The following is a 15,402-nucleotide window of genomic DNA, read 5'->3' on the forward strand; positions in this document are numbered from 1 at the left end:
TGACTGTCTTTTCCAGTGACTCTTGTTGTCTCATGACGTGACCAAAATATGATAGCCTCAGTTGAGTCATTTTAGCTTCTAGGGTCAGTTCAGGCTTGATTTGATCTATAGCCCACTGATTTGTTTTTTTTTGTGGCAGTCCATGCCATACGTAACACTCTCCTCCAACACCACATTTCAAAGGAATCTACTTTCTTCCTGTCAGCTTTCTTCATTGTCCAGCCTTCACACCCATACATAGATATCTCATTATGTATATGCAAAAATTTCAAAATACGGACCACTTCTGGTCCCAAGCAGTCCGGATAAGGGATACTCAACCTGTATATAAAATGGCCTTACAGCAAGTGAGATCATTCGAACCCTTCTAACTCAGTACTGCGTCCTCTGACTAGAGTTACTTCTCTAGACAGAGAAAGAACCTTCCCAACACTTGAGATCTTTTGAGTAGGGGGTACCTGGGATTGAATGCGAGACCTTCTGCTTGTCAAGCTGTGGGCAACCCTATTCTAACACTTCTGTTGTGACTTGACTTCTCAGGATTACTATTACCTCTCAGTAAAGGCCCTGTACACTGTGGGCTACAGCACATCCCTGGTTTCGCTCACCACGGCGATGGTGATCCTGTGCCGCTTCAGGTGAGTTGGCGTGAGAGACTGAGGTTTTCTGGGTGTGGAGGAAATCAGGTTCTCCAGTCGTGCGACCGGAAGTGACATCATACATTGCTGGGGAGGCTCTGGCAGATCTCCCAAACTTTTTTTTAATAAAGTTTTTATTATTTTCTCATTTCATACATCATAAATCATTTTTCATTAATGAATTAACAATATAAAGTAAAGTCTAATAAAGTTTCTAGTCCAAAAAATAAAAAAGAGAAGTTGACTTCCCCTACACTCTCTTCAAAATTAAATTGTATATACTTTTGCTAACAGTATAATCCCCCTCTACTTAGTTACTTTATACGTATCTTGTTTTATCTAGTTAGTATTCATATAATTATCCTAAAATAATCATTATGCAAAGTAAATGTAAGGAATTAAATCAAAGAGTATCCTTTAAAATGACCCATCAAAAAAACAGATCTCCCAAACTTGATGGCTTGCCACATGCTCTGATAAGCTGCTTGGTGGGGATTCTCTGGAACACAGTGGAGGGGAGAGCGGGGAATCGGCAGACACCAATGCTTCCCCTCTCGCAGGAATGACAATGGACCAAGAGATCATGGAAATGGTGGAGGTGATTTCTGTCCATTTCCCTTTCTTTCTGAACCCCACCCCCCACCCCATTCCTGAGAATCCCTCAACTCATAGGAGCAGTTTTTCAGAAGTCGAAGGTGATAACCTGTCTCTGAACTCATTCTGTTCCATTCTATCCAGCCCCCTGTCTTAGGAGCAACCACCAAATGTTACAAATGGGTATTGGAGTATTTTTTTTTCAGAGGGTGGCCATGCTGATTTGCAGTAGAACAGCTAGATTCGAGTCCAGTAGCACCTTAGAGACCAACAAGATTTTCGGGGTATGAGCTTTCGAGAGTCAGAGCTTTGAAAATACCCCGAAATACCCCAAAAATCTTGTTGGTCTCTAAGGCGCTACTGGACCCAAATCTAGCTGCTCTGCATGAGTATTGGCCATCCTGAAATGCCATCCTAGAAAGAGAGAGCCAAAGAGTCTCCCGACCTCTATTTCCTTCTTCTGTCGTGAATGTTCTTTCCGCATTTCTCGAGTTTGGCTCCTAAGAAAAGCTCTTCTATTGTATACATCGAGAAGATGAGATGATATCCTCGAATCCTTTTGGCCATTCATGCTTGGTAATTAGCAGCACTTTTCAGGCTGAATTGCCCTGCATATTTTTTTAGTTTTTCACGCTGAACCTTCATTCAGGAAGTGACTGCGAAGCCGGCTCATACCTGCTTCGCATTTCTTAAGAGCCCCTTTAACGCGACCTTTTGTGTTTGCTCCGCCCTTGCCGCAAAGAATCCCCTCAAGGAAGCATGCAAAATAACAGCCGTGCGTTAGCTATGCACATGGCGGTTGCTATTGTCTATGCAAACAGGAACGAAGGAGCAGACGAGTGGGGGGGTGGAATTTCTCCTTTTGCATCGCGATCGTGAATAGGCATTTTAAAGGTCGCATTTTTAAAAAGAGCTTTGAGCGAGCATCAGAATTGACCCTGCATAAATATGCCTTTGTCTTTTCCTCTCGTTCCCAGGAAGCTGCATTGCACACGGAACTTCATCCACATGAACCTCTTTGTTTCCTTCATTCTACGAGCCATCTCGGTCTTCATCAAGGACGGAGTTCTTTATGCCGAGCAGAACAGCAACCACTGTTTCATCTCTTCGGTAAGCTCAGGCAGAATAAAAAAAAAATTCTTTCTGACTAGATAAGGAGGGAGTCTGTACATTTATTCTATTTTTTAAGGAATTTAAATGTTGCCTCACTTATTGCTTCAAAAGATTGCAGCGAGGGAAGAATGAAGGGGTGTGTTTAAGGGGTGTGTCAAAGAGCTCCCCAACTTGTCTCCACCAGTTGGAGGCTGCTTTGGTTTGGTCAAAAGTTTTCCAAGAGACAAAACCTTGAACTCCAGGCTTTCGCCCCAAGTCCAAGGAGTAGCTGCCACCAGCCCTTTCAAAAGATTGAGCTCCAGGGAGAAGATAAGGGCAATCCTCTCCCAACTCACTCCAAAATTAAGTGCAACACTTACCCTGCAAGGTAGAAGCCTGCCAGGGAAAGATTACGCTCCAAAAAATGTCTTAGGTTTTTGGTGGGTGGTTTTACACTCACACAAGGCACTTAGAATTTAGGCTTGGAATCCCAAAATCACAGACACAAGCCATTTAAAGGCTAACAATTTATTTATAAGATTCAAGCTGGTTTACAGGAAAGAAAAAGTCATGAAGTGTTAAGCAAGAAAATAATAAACTATTTAGCATAGCTAGCTAATACATTCAAAAGTCTTTTTGGTTCAAAAGGATTGGCAAAGGTTTCTTGCATCAGGTTTATAGTTACCAATTTCCAAAGATGCTTCCAGCATTCAAGTTTCAAAAGATTGTCCAAAGGTTTCTCCAAGCAGGTCAGCTTGACCAAAGTTTCCCCCTCAAGGGCCAAAATCAAATGGGTTGTGATGCAGCCAGCTCTCCTGCTGTACCCCAAAGCATGCATAAGTTTCAAAAGGTTATCCAAAAGGTTTCTCCAAGCAGGTCAAGTTGACCAGAGTTTCCCCGTAGGGCCAAAATCAAATGGGTTGTGATGCAGCCAGCACAGCCTTCCTGCTGTGCACCCCAAAGCGTGCATAGTTTGTTTAGGGTTGGTCTGTCCTTATATCCGTTTTCTCAAAAGGATGAGCTCGTAGAAGCCAGTTGAGAAAATAAAAGCAATTAGCTGTTAATTAATTGCTTGGTCAGAAATGCTGACTCACTAAGAGGTGTTTTCAGGTGAGGAAGCCTGCAGAACTACCTGCACCTGGACATCGTCATGATGGCTGACTGATTGGTTACTATGGCAATGCATGGCCTTGCATTCCAGAAAGGGGAGAGGTTAACTAGCACCAGCTGGGGCTTACCCTCTCCACAGAAGCAGTTTTCAAAAGGAAACTTATCTTTTTGGTCTAAAATCCCAATAACACAGAATTCATAGGCCTCTAGGCCTGAACCAAAAGAAATAATACAATCCAAGAATTTGAGAGGTCTTAACTTCTTGACAGGGTGTTCTTTCATTCTCCCCCCCTCACTTTGTCCTGCAATTTCTTCTTCCGGCCTTCTCTCATTCTAATTTCCTCCGAGTTTTCTGGATTGCGAATTATGTAATTTATGGATTGTGCATTTTACAGGAAGGAGTCACATGGTTTGAGCACTGCTGGCAACGGATTGTAGAGTTAAAAAAGCATTGTGCATAAACTGTCCACAAATCTTAAGTTTGGCAGCATTTCAGCATCCCATTTTGGCTTTCTGAGTTTGAAAATAAGCGATGCTGTGAATATGCCTAATTTTCTGCTCCTCGGGAAGAAGCTGCATATTTGCCATTATGGCTAAGTGTCCCAAACAAGCAGCAGGTTTATAAGTATTGCCAGTATGTTGTGGTGGTTCGAGTTTGGTACTAGGTTGTGAGAGGCTTGGGTTCAAATCCCCATTTTGCCGTGAAGCTCACTGGGTGACCTTGGGCAAGTCACTCTCTTTCTCACTCTCAGCTTAACCAGCCTTGCAGGGTTGTTGTAAGGAAGAAATGGGAGGAGAACCATGTACGCCACCCTGTGCTTGGAAGAGGGGTAGGATAAAATGCACCTGATCAATTGGGAATAATAGTTTTGAGATTCAGAGGAAAATAATATGGTGTTTCTTCAATTAATTTCAAAATATTTATAACAGTCAACATGGCCTCATCTGCAGATACGTAAATCTATGGATTGGGGCCATGTACAAACAGAGATTGAGGAAAGAGGGGTAGAGTCAGAGCAAGGGGTGGTAGGGACCAGTTTTGGGGGTGAGGGACAGAAGAAGGAGGGTGTGGAAGGAAAATTAAGGGAGGAGGAGACAGCAGTGCAAGGAAGGGGTACAGGTGGCTGGGAGGGTATCAGAAGCCAGAGGAGAATTTACCCATGAGTTTCTCACGGGTCCCCACTTGTTTCCCACCACTCTCCTCAATGTAGTCTAAAGCCTTCATCTGACCTAAGGAGGCTTCCTCCAACAGAAGAGTCTCAGTCACTACAGGCAGACAGAGCCTTCCTCCAGCAACGGAGGCTTTTTTGCCACCAGCAAAAGTGCCTCTTCTATTGGAGGAAGGCTTCTTAGGCGGGAGGAAAGCTCCAAGCTAGGTGGAGTCAAGTGGCAGGATACAAGCCTGGATGGCATTGTATCCCATACCAATGGGAGCCAGCATGGTGTAGTGGTTAAGAGTGGTGGTTTGGAGTGGTGGACTCGGATCTGGAGAACCGGGTTTGATTCCCCACTCCTCCACATGAGTGGCTGATGCTAATCTGATGAACTGGAGTTGTTTCCCCACTCCTGCACATGAAGCCAGCTGGGTGACCTTGAGCTAGTCACAGTCTCTCAGTCCCACCTACCTCACACGATGTCTGTTGTGAGAAGGGGAAGGGAAGGTGATTGCAAGTTGGTTTCATTCTTCCAGAAGAAGAAGAAGAAGAAGAGTTGGTTTTTATATGCCAATTTTCTCTACCACTTAAGGAAAACTCAAACCGGCTTACAATCACCTTCCCTTCTCCTCCCCACAACAGACACCCTGTGAGATAGGTGAGGCTGAGAGTGTGCCTAGCCCAAGGTCACCCAGCTGGCTTCATGTGTAGGAGTGGAGAAACAAATCCAGGTCACCAGATCATCCTCCGCTGCTCATGTGTAGGAGAGGGGAATCCAACCCAGTTCTCCAGATCACAGTCCACTGCTCCAAACCACCGCTCTTAACCACTACACCATGCTGGCTCTCTTAAGCGGTAGAGAAAGTCAGCATATAAAAACCAACTCTTCTTCTTCTTCTTCTGTGGAATTGGAAAGTTAGGAGAGGGTACAAAAAAAAGTTAACATTGTATTTCTGAGGACCACCTGTCCCAAAAAAGTGGGATAGAACTTTAATACCTAAAAGTTATTCTATTAATACGGTGTGGTCTGTTGTGTGTCTCAGCCCGTTGCGCATTCCATGTGCAACAGAGCTGCAGAACAGCCCGAACACAGGGGATTTTCTTTTCTTTTCTTTGAATATATTTTATTAACACTTTAAAATTTACTAACATTTAACATACACATACAAATTAGGCTTCTTCCAAGGAAATTAATTAACAATTCTACATCACACAAAATTAATCAATATCTTGACTTATATACTTATCAATTTTCTACTTTATCTTATCTAACATATGGAGCTTCTTCACTCACGTGCTATCCATTTTCTAATTGTTTTAATTACAAAATACAGATTCTAAATTCAAGCATTTTAAACCATATCCACTACTTCTATATTAATCTTATTTGTCCCCCTACTGTAACTGTACTATCACACTTATTATCTATTTTCTATAATCAAAAACACTTCCAATTCTCTTGAAATTCATCTATCGTTCTCCCTTTCACCATACTGGTTAATTTAGCCATCACCATGTATTCTGCCATTTTTTGTTGCCATCTCTCTAGCTCTGGAACATCTTCTTGCTTCCACACCGTTGCGAGAACCATCCTTGCCGCAGTCGCCATATAACTAAATAAGTCCCCGTGGTTCTTTTCCAAATTTCCCGGTTCTATTCCAAGTAACATGGTTTCAGGATTCAAAGGAAACTGAACTTTCAAAACAGCCTGCATTTCCTGATGAACCCGAATCCAGAATGTCTTTACTTTTTTACACGACCACCATGAGTGAACGTAAGTAACACAGGGGATTTTTTGAGGATTCACGAGTTGGACGGCTCCGCAGGTGACGCTGCTTCGTTCTGCAAACTTCAGAGGGACGACCTTCTCAGGGCCACCCCACAGGGTGCATCTTTTCCGAGCGTTCCTCGCCCTTTCCGGGCATTCTCCCCCCGTTCTTTTTTTTAAAGCCTTCTTTGGATTACTCTGCACGCGCATGAGGCGCATACACACAGCTGGGCTCTTTTCTTGTATTCAAAGAAGGCCCGGAGAACTTCGGTCTGCCAATTAGCAGCCATTGTTGCATGGCTCCCAGCCTACACTAGAAATTGTGAAGCTTCCCGCGGGCATTCATCGAACTCCTCCTGAGGGCTAAAATTGCTTTGTCGTGCTTTCACATGGCAGCTTCTTTAAGTAGCCTTCGGCATTCTTCCCCCCTCCCATAAATCCTTTCAGATGTAATTTGAAAGGAAAGGTCAGGTTGTTTTTTCATTAATATACAATTTCAAAATCACTGAAATTGTCTCGGCTGCCTGTCAAGTGCACTTCAAGCTCAAGCCATCGACCGAAGTTAGAAAGGAACAAACGTTCCCTTTTCCCGTTCCCTTTTATATTAAATTTGTATTTTCATACCGGTTTCGGTTTTCCATTTTTTGCTGCTGGTTTTGTGTGTTCGTTTGGATGATGTACACAAGTTGTGCTTCTGTTTTTACTTTCAGCTCGTCTGGAAAGTATACATACATACATACATACATACATACATACATACATAATGCTTATTGATTCATTTACAAAAAAATCCCCTGGGAAATGTCTGCATTTCATGGGGAAAATTTGTCTCAAGGCAGCCGAAAATGGTACAATGAAACGAAAAACCACGGGTTCCAGAAGCAGAACTGAAATTGTGGGGAGGGCTATAGATCAGTGGAAGAGCCTCTGCTTTGCATGCAGAATGTCCCAGGTTCAATTCCCAGCAACTCCAACTAAAAGGACAGGGTAGGAGGCGACTTGGCATGATGTCGAAGGGACCATGTCACTCCGATCTTGGCCCACCTTCACTGGCTTCCAGTTTGTTTCTGGGCACAATTCAAGGTGCTAGCCATGACCTTCAAAACTCTGTATGGTTTTGGACCAGCATACCTGAAGGCCCACCTTCTTCCTTATGAACATGCCTGGCTGTTATGGTCATCTCCGGAGGCCCTGCTTTGGGTGCCCTCACCTTCTGAGATCAGGCAGGTGGCAACCTGGGAGAGGGCCTTCTTAGTCATGGCACCCAAGCTCTGAAATTTTCTCCCCAGGGAGATTCATCTGTCCCCTTCTGTTGCCGTCTTCCGCCAGTGGGTGAAGAAGACCTTTTTGCTCTGTTTGGCATTCCCCCAATAATCCCTCCTTCCTAACAACGATTTATGTTTTGTATATCTGTCAATTGTTGTATATGTTTTTAAGTCTGTTTTTAATTAATTTTTAAAAGCTTTATTACATTCCAAATAACAGTACATTTCAATGCAACATCCATCGTGCATCTAGCTTTCTTGAAGTACATTGACTTTAAAATTACATGCAAAAGGTGAAGAAGGATCAAAGGGTGTGGAGAAAGCACGACGGAAAATAGTTTCATAGAGGAAGGGGGGAAGGGGATTTTTTTAAAATCATTTTTTAAAAATGCCAAATCCAGGTCTAAAAACAGCACATTGTATACAAAATGTCGCAGAGGGAAAAGAGGAGAGGGGGAGGACCAGAGTGGAGAAAAAACACAGCCATAACAAGAGGGAGGGAGATTTTGATATATGAACAAAAGTTGTTTTAATGAGGTATGTTTGGAAGAGGGGTTTATTTGAATGATTGTGCATTTTATGATGTGTTTTAAATTGATAGCCGGCTTGGTGGCCCTTGTAAGGGCAGAAAGGCGGGGTATAAATTTTGAAAATAAAGAAATGTGAAAGACCACTCTGCCTTAGAACCTGGAGAGCTGCTGCCAGTCCGAGTAGACAATACTTGATGGGCCAGAGGTCTGATTTAGTATAAGGCAGCTTCATGTGTTTATGTATTTTAGAGGAGGGGCTGTGGCTCAGTGGTAGAGCATCCGCTTGGCAAGCAGAAGGTCCCAGGTTCAATCCCCAGCAACTCCAGTTAAAGGGATAAGGCAAGTAGGTGATGTGAAATACCCCTGCCTGAGACCCTGGAGAGCCGCTGCCAGTCCGAGAAGATAATACTGACCTTGATGGACAGAGGCTCTGATTCAGGATAAGGCAGCTTCATGTGTGTTCATGTGTACGGTGGAACTTTTCAGACTGAACTAACTGGGGCCTTTGAACATTTCTGCTTGTCTTCTGCAGGTGGAATGTAAAGCGGTGATGGTCTTTTTCCACTACTGCGTCATGTCCAACTATTTCTGGCTCTTCATCGAAGGGTTGTACCTTTTCACTTTGCTGGTGCAGACCTTCTTTCCAGAGAAGAGATACTTCTACTGGTACACCATCATCGGCTGGGGTACGTAGCTTTGATGGAGAATTAAAATGCATTCTTATTTTTTGTGCAGGTGATCACTCCTTTATGCATCTACATGTGGAGAGAGACAGGACTGCCTGGTGGATAATACATCTTATTTCAGTCTAGGACAGGGGTGGGGAACCTTTTTTCCACTAAGGGCCATTTGGATACTTATAACATCATTCGCGGGCCATACAAAATTATCAACTTAAAAATTAGCTGACCAAGCCCCAAGCAGGCAGCTGCCTCAGATGACCCCCCCTGGCATGGGCAAGCAGGCAGGCATCCAACCGGTGGCACACTTGCCCTCCTGGTGGCACAGGATGGTCTGTTGCACCAGCTGGGCATAGCCGTCCAGCCGCACGCAGGAGTTGCTCCTGCTCTGCATGGTCAGGGCCGGATTCTACAGCCGACTGCTGCTACCTCTGCCTGCAGGGATGAAATGAAGATACACTGGCTAAGAAAAAAACCCCACGCGCATTCTGGCCCTGCCCTCTTTAACCCCTCCATTGATGTCACTTCCGCCCCCAGCCCTCTTGTAGTACAGAGGGAATATGTTTTTCCATAGCCTGGATGGGTAAAGGTTAACACAGTTTCTTAGGAGGTCCTAGCAGCTCCATAGCTAATGACTCTTCTGCAAGGGGGAAAAAGGTTCCTTTTCTCGGCAAAACTCACATCCGCCTTGAATAGAGGCTATTTCTGTCCACCGGAGGGGGCGGATTGCCAGTCTTAGATCCTTCTGAGCTAGAGATCTGCCAGGACCCACGAAGGGCCAGACCAAATGATTTCGCGGGCCTTAAATGGCCCCCGGGCCTGACGTTCCCCACCCCTGGTCTAGGAGATAGATTCAGATGTTGGTGGAGTGGGCCCAGAGGAGCTCTGCTTACCGTTTTTACTGGGGGTCCTCAAGCTTTTTGAGCCTGCCAACCTTTTTGAGCCTGCCAGCTTTTAAAAATAATTACCTCTTGCTTAAATAACAGTGTTGAACAAAATAACAAGCAAGCACTGATGGCTGTAACACACTTATATTATTATCCAATTTCAGTATATTCCAATCCAGTTAACATTCACTAGATTTGATTATTGTTACTATAAAAAGTCCCGGAGTGTTCACTCAAAGAAGATTACAGTGTGGAGAATTGAAGCCAAAATGTCAAGAAGGAACTGTGCCCCGATGCATGTAAATTTCAAGGCAAGAAGAGCCGCGAGCCGATGCTCCGGCTTGCAAGCGTGGGGCCGTTTCCCAAGCACCCAAAGTGCCCAATGTTTATGCGGGCTGCTTTTCCTCTTCTGTTGAAGTTAGATTTATAACCCAAGATAGGATTCCGGTATAAGTTCCTATTTCGCTGAAGCTTTTTCCATTGGGAGTTTTTCAATTGGCAAGAGATGAGTATCTATCTCTATATAAATACTAATTAAATTATAATAAGATCTGACTAGATTATTAGGCATAATAATAAATGTATTATTAGAATGTAATAATCTCCACGCTGTAATCTCCTTTGAGTGAATACTCCGGGACTTTTTATAGCAACAATAACCAAATCTAGTGAACGTTAACTGGATTGGAATATATTGAAATTGGATAATAATATAAGTGTGTTACAGCCATCAGTGCTTGCTTGTTATTTTGTTCAGCTTTTAAAAATAGTCTGCTTCTGATCTGAGATCTGTTTTATGGACAGTTTTTTATGCCGTTTATGTCCAATGGCTTGTTTTTAATGGCTCGTTGTTTTGTATTGTTGCATTATTTTAATTGGAAGCTGCCTCGAGCAGGACTCCGAAGAGGCAGCATAGAAATATCCTAAATAAATATTCTCTTTAGCACAGTGCTAGGAAATACAGACATTCTTTTCCCTTTGCAACCCTGGGTTTCAAAGGATTTGGCCATCCCAGGTTAAGAACTATGCTTTGGGGTCTCCGGACCAAGCTCTGTCAGTAGACAGAGTTTCCACAGTAGAGACTTCTGAGCATTGAACGTAAAACAATCATTCCCCAGGTATGTGCTGAGGCACATGGGTGCCAAGAAAATATAATAAGTCATGAATTATAAGTTCCTGCAAGTTTGAAGCCCACATACACAAATGGGAGTATCAGTTGCATCTATGCATGCGTTGATGTACAGGCCTTGCCTTCTTCAAAACAGGGAGCACACTCACTCAGGTGGAACGCTTGCAAGGGCAGGCCACAAAATGCTTATCCCTTCATCCGTTTCTTGTAGGAACTCCCACCATTTGCGTCACTGTCTGGGCTGTCCTGAGACTTCACTTTGATGATGTCGGGTAGGTCTCCCCTCTTTATCCGTCTGAGAATATTTACACGTATCCCAGATTTAAATTGTGCCACTTGAATTATGGAATGAGAAATGTCAATGCTAAATCTGTATTTACATTTTGAATGTAAAACTTGGAAGTCTGATCTCAAATGCTTAGGCTTGGTGACGTCACTCAATGGTTTTGAGTTGGGATACACCCTACAGAGTTTGGTGGATACTAAGGGTGTGTGTTCAGCAAAGCCGAATAAAAAAACCCCTTAAAATATCTTTTTGGTATTTGGGGTTCCCCCCCCCCCACAAATGGTGGCAGTTTAAAGTGAGGCAAAAAGAGGATTGCGGATCATGCCGAAAAAATTCGGGGCCGCTTTGGCCTCTTCCCCGATAACAAAAAAGACTGAGAGAAATTCCCTCTCCCCTTCCCCTTTCCCTCCCTCTCCTCCTCCCCTCTCCCTCACTTACCTAATAGCTGGCCAGGTTGGTCCAGAACTCCACCTACGCTGACTCCAGTCTCCACATGGGGCTCGGAGGGGGTTTTAATAAGAAGGGGAATTGGGAGAGGCTGACTGAAAAAGTTGGCTGGATCCAATCCATGGTTTAACCCTGTAGAAAGGAACTTCGTGTGTTTGTAGTACCCGCCATACACTTTCCCCTGCAAGAGTTATCCAGTCATGTCCCTTCTTCTGAAGCTAGGAGATAGCCACCAGCAGAGAAAAAGTTCTGGTTTTGCTTTTGGGGGTGGGAAGAATCTTTGCTGGAGGAAATGGATTTGTCCAACTAGATACTGCTGATTTGGGGGCCAACGTTGTTTGAAAGACCCTTGCTTTAAAGGGGGGGAAAAGAGTGGCCCAGCCTGTCTGTGTTCTTTGCGGCTCTTAGGGCTAAATAAATACGGAACGAGTGACGTTAGTCATCGTTTCAGGAGCAGATGTGTTTATATTCACCCGGCCTTATAATATCGCTCTTTTCTCTCTTTGATTCCCAACAACCCCCCCTCCATATGGGCATCAGCTGCTGGGACATGAATGACAACACAGCCTTGTGGTGGGTGATCAAAGGCCCCGTGGTGGCTTCGATAATGGTAAGTCGCCGAGGGGAAAGGAAGCCCCACGCGGGAGGCATCACAGAGAGCATAAATAGGCAAGTCGTGGGGCTTTCAGGCATGCAAAGAAAGGGCTGGTTCATGCCAACGTTTCCGATTTCAGTAAAGGAGAGGGATTTCAGTGATGTAAAGAGAAGCTCCTCTCTTTCCGTTTTTATGTGGGTCTTCTCATTCTGACCCTGGTTAATACTTGGATGGGAGACCAACAAAGAAGTCCAGGGTTGCTACGCAGAGGCAGGCAATGGCGAACCACTCCTGTTCAACTCTTGCCTTGAAAATCCTACGGGGTTGCCATAAGTTGGCTACGACTTGACGGCATTTCCCACCACCATCTCTTTCTGTCCCTGACCTTAACGACCTAGGCTGGCTCATCTCAACAGCTTTCAGAAGCTAAGTGGGGTCAGTCTGGTTCATGCTCAGATGGGAGACCACCAAGGAGGCCTTGCAAAGGCAGGCAGTGTCAAACCCCCTTTTCATTGCTGACCTTGAGAGCCAGCGTTTGTATCCAACAAATTCAGATTGTAAATTCCACAGGTAGTGTTCAATATTATATAGGCACATTCAGGTTGTCAGTTCTACTAATAATATACCAAACAACTTCAGGTTGTAAATTTGAAGATTAATGTGTAACTTGAATTTGTTCGACTTATCCATAATCTGAATCTGTTGAATTTTCTTTAAGCACATGTATATTTTGGAACTTTACCTGATGAACTGACAACCTGTAAAACATTGTGTTGGTTTAATTTAAAGAGATCGATGTCAGAATTCCACAATTGTATTTAATGGTATTTTTTTATCAGAGGTACTACTGTATGCTTTTGCACATTTGATGTTTCTAGTACCTTCATTCCTCCTTGGGTCTATTGTTTGCCATGACTAAGCAGGCAGGAAAACGCTTTCTCGTTTATTATATACATGATGCATAATTAAGGTCTTCTGGATGTAGAATGTGGATTATCTGGATGCAGAAGTTCATTTGCTGCTGCGGTTGTTTTCCTGTGGCATATGCGCAGCTCGAACATTTGTGATTGGCTTATTCCTTCTTGTCTTCCTTCTTTCCCAGATCAACTTTTTGCTTTTCATTGGTATCATTATCATCCTGGTACAGAAGCTCCAGTCGCCTGACATCGGGGGCAACGAATCCAGCATTTACTTGTAAGTACAACCTGGAAGTATCCGAAGAGCCGTTGTTGGTTTTGAGCTCTGACATACACATAGGAAAAAGTGAACCCGGGGGCTCAGGAAATGGGCTTCCAATTATTATCCTTCCTCGATAAAGCCAAAAGTCGAGCGAATGCAGCATCTCTTGCAAACCTGCGCCACCTCTTAAGCCTCCAATTATTCAGGTTATATTTCTAAATGGAATTCAAAAATTGGGTTATTTGTGGTGTTTTCAAAGCAAGCATTGAGCAGTGGAGTTTGGTAAGGAGAGCCGTTTTAATAGTTCCAGATTAAAAGAATACACAGACGTAAATCTGCCATTAAAAATCACAATGCTCAGAAACTAGCGGGAGAGCATTTTAATCTTCCAGGACATTCCATTGCTGACCTAAGAGTAAAGGTAAAGGTAGTCCCCTGTGCAAGCACCAGGTCATTACATACCCATGGGGTGATGTCACATCATGACATTTACTCAGCAGACTATGTTTATGGGGTGGTTTGTCATTGCCTTCCCCAACTATCTACACTTCTTCCCCCCAGCAAACTGGGTACTCTAAGCTGGGACCTAAAAGTAGAAGTCCTCAAATGGAGAAGCTTCAAAGGGAGATTACAGTGCGAGATTGTTGAACTTGAGTTCATTCACCAGTTCAGAATGATGGACCACCCCCCCCCCCCGGGCTGAATAGGGACATAGGATTCTTATCTCACTACAGATGCTAATTTTCTGCCCCAAAGCATTTCTCCCTTGCTCTAATCAAAGTGATTACATTTTGCATTGTACCTCTGCATCCTGAGTTCCATCTTTGCAACATCCCTTCCACCTTCTGACTGGGGTATAAAAGATCGGGGATCGCCATTCCTACTTGTATCTGATTAAAGAAGCTTTGACTCTTGAAAGCTTACGCCCTGGAATTTTTGCTTGTCTTTGAGGTGCTATGGGACTCAAATTTAGCAGTTTTAATAGGCTGCCCAAAGAGTGGGATTCAGTCTTGCCCCCAGGACCAAGGGGCACCTCCCCATGGGGTATTCCATCTTCCTGCAGCCTCATCCCTGACAGTCAGACACTAGGGGAGCAGCTGAGGGTCTCATTTAATCATATAAATCTTGATACAGGCTTAAAGGGAAGGGCTGTGGCTCAGTGGTAGAGGATTTGCTTGGCATGCAGAAGGTCTCAGGTTCAATCCTGGCATCTCCAGTTAAAGGGACTAGGTGAGTAAGTGGTGAAAGACCTCTGCCTGAGTCCCTGGAGAGCCGCCGCCGGTCTAAGTAGACAACATTGACTTTGCTGGATCAAGGGTGGGGCGGTGGGGTCTGATCCAGTAGAAGGCAGCTTCATGTGTTCAAGGGAAGTTGGTAGGCTTGGATCCAGACTCAGGAAAGGAGGGTGTCCTCATGCTGTCTTACAGTTGGTGTCTGTTGAGGGAGGCGCTCCTCTGAAAAGTAGAGGGCTTGGTGGGAAGATTCTTTGCTGAGTAGATTCTTTTCTGTCTCCATCTGCCTCCCGTTCCTTGTTAAGGTCACCTTGAAGCAGTGGGCCCCCCAACAAAGGATGCAGTTGGAAGCTTACACACACACACACACACCCTTTCTCTTGCTGTTTCTTTCCAGCTGCTCCAGGCAGAGGCCGGAGCACTGGATGCTCCTTCCTTGATCGTCCGATGGCTCAATGTAGAGCAGCAAACCACACATGTCCGATAGAGCTTCCTGAACTCTTGGGAGAGTTTGCAAACCCCCATATGCTTCCCACAATATGTTATTTGGGCGTATATTAAGACGCATCCATATAAATCACTGTCAAGTCACAGCCAATTTATGGTGACCTCGTAGTGTGTTCAAGGCTAGAGAGGGAGGGCTGTGGCTCAGTGGTAGAGCATCTGCTTGGCATGCAGAAGGTCCCAGGTTCAATCCCCGGCACCTTCAGTTAAAGGGACCAGGCAAGTAGGTGATGTGAAAGACCTCTGCCTGAGACCCTGGAGAGCTGCTGCCGGTCTGAGTAGACAATAATGACTTTGATGGACCAAGGGTCT

At 44.4% G+C, this 15,402-nt stretch overlaps 1 protein-coding gene across 1 annotated transcript in view; it reads left to right on the forward strand.

The window, feature by feature from the left end:
* Positions 1-15,402, forward strand: part of ADCYAP1R1 (ADCYAP receptor type I) — a 94,459-nt gene that overhangs the window by 57,883 nt on the left and 21,174 nt on the right. Inside the window, exons 7-12 of the mRNA XM_056857140.1 lie at positions 541-638; positions 2,210-2,342; positions 8,684-8,837; positions 11,059-11,119; positions 12,121-12,190; positions 13,278-13,369. Of these exons, the coding sequence (XP_056713118.1) occupies positions 541-638; positions 2,210-2,342; positions 8,684-8,837; positions 11,059-11,119; positions 12,121-12,190; positions 13,278-13,369 (608 nt within the window). The remainder of the gene's footprint in view (positions 1-540; positions 639-2,209; positions 2,343-8,683; positions 8,838-11,058; positions 11,120-12,120; positions 12,191-13,277; positions 13,370-15,402) is intronic.

Source organism: Euleptes europaea, chromosome 11 (genome assembly GCF_029931775.1).
Source record: "Euleptes europaea isolate rEulEur1 chromosome 11, rEulEur1.hap1, whole genome shotgun sequence".
Taxonomy (NCBI): Eukaryota; Metazoa; Chordata; class Lepidosauria; order Squamata; family Sphaerodactylidae; genus Euleptes; species Euleptes europaea.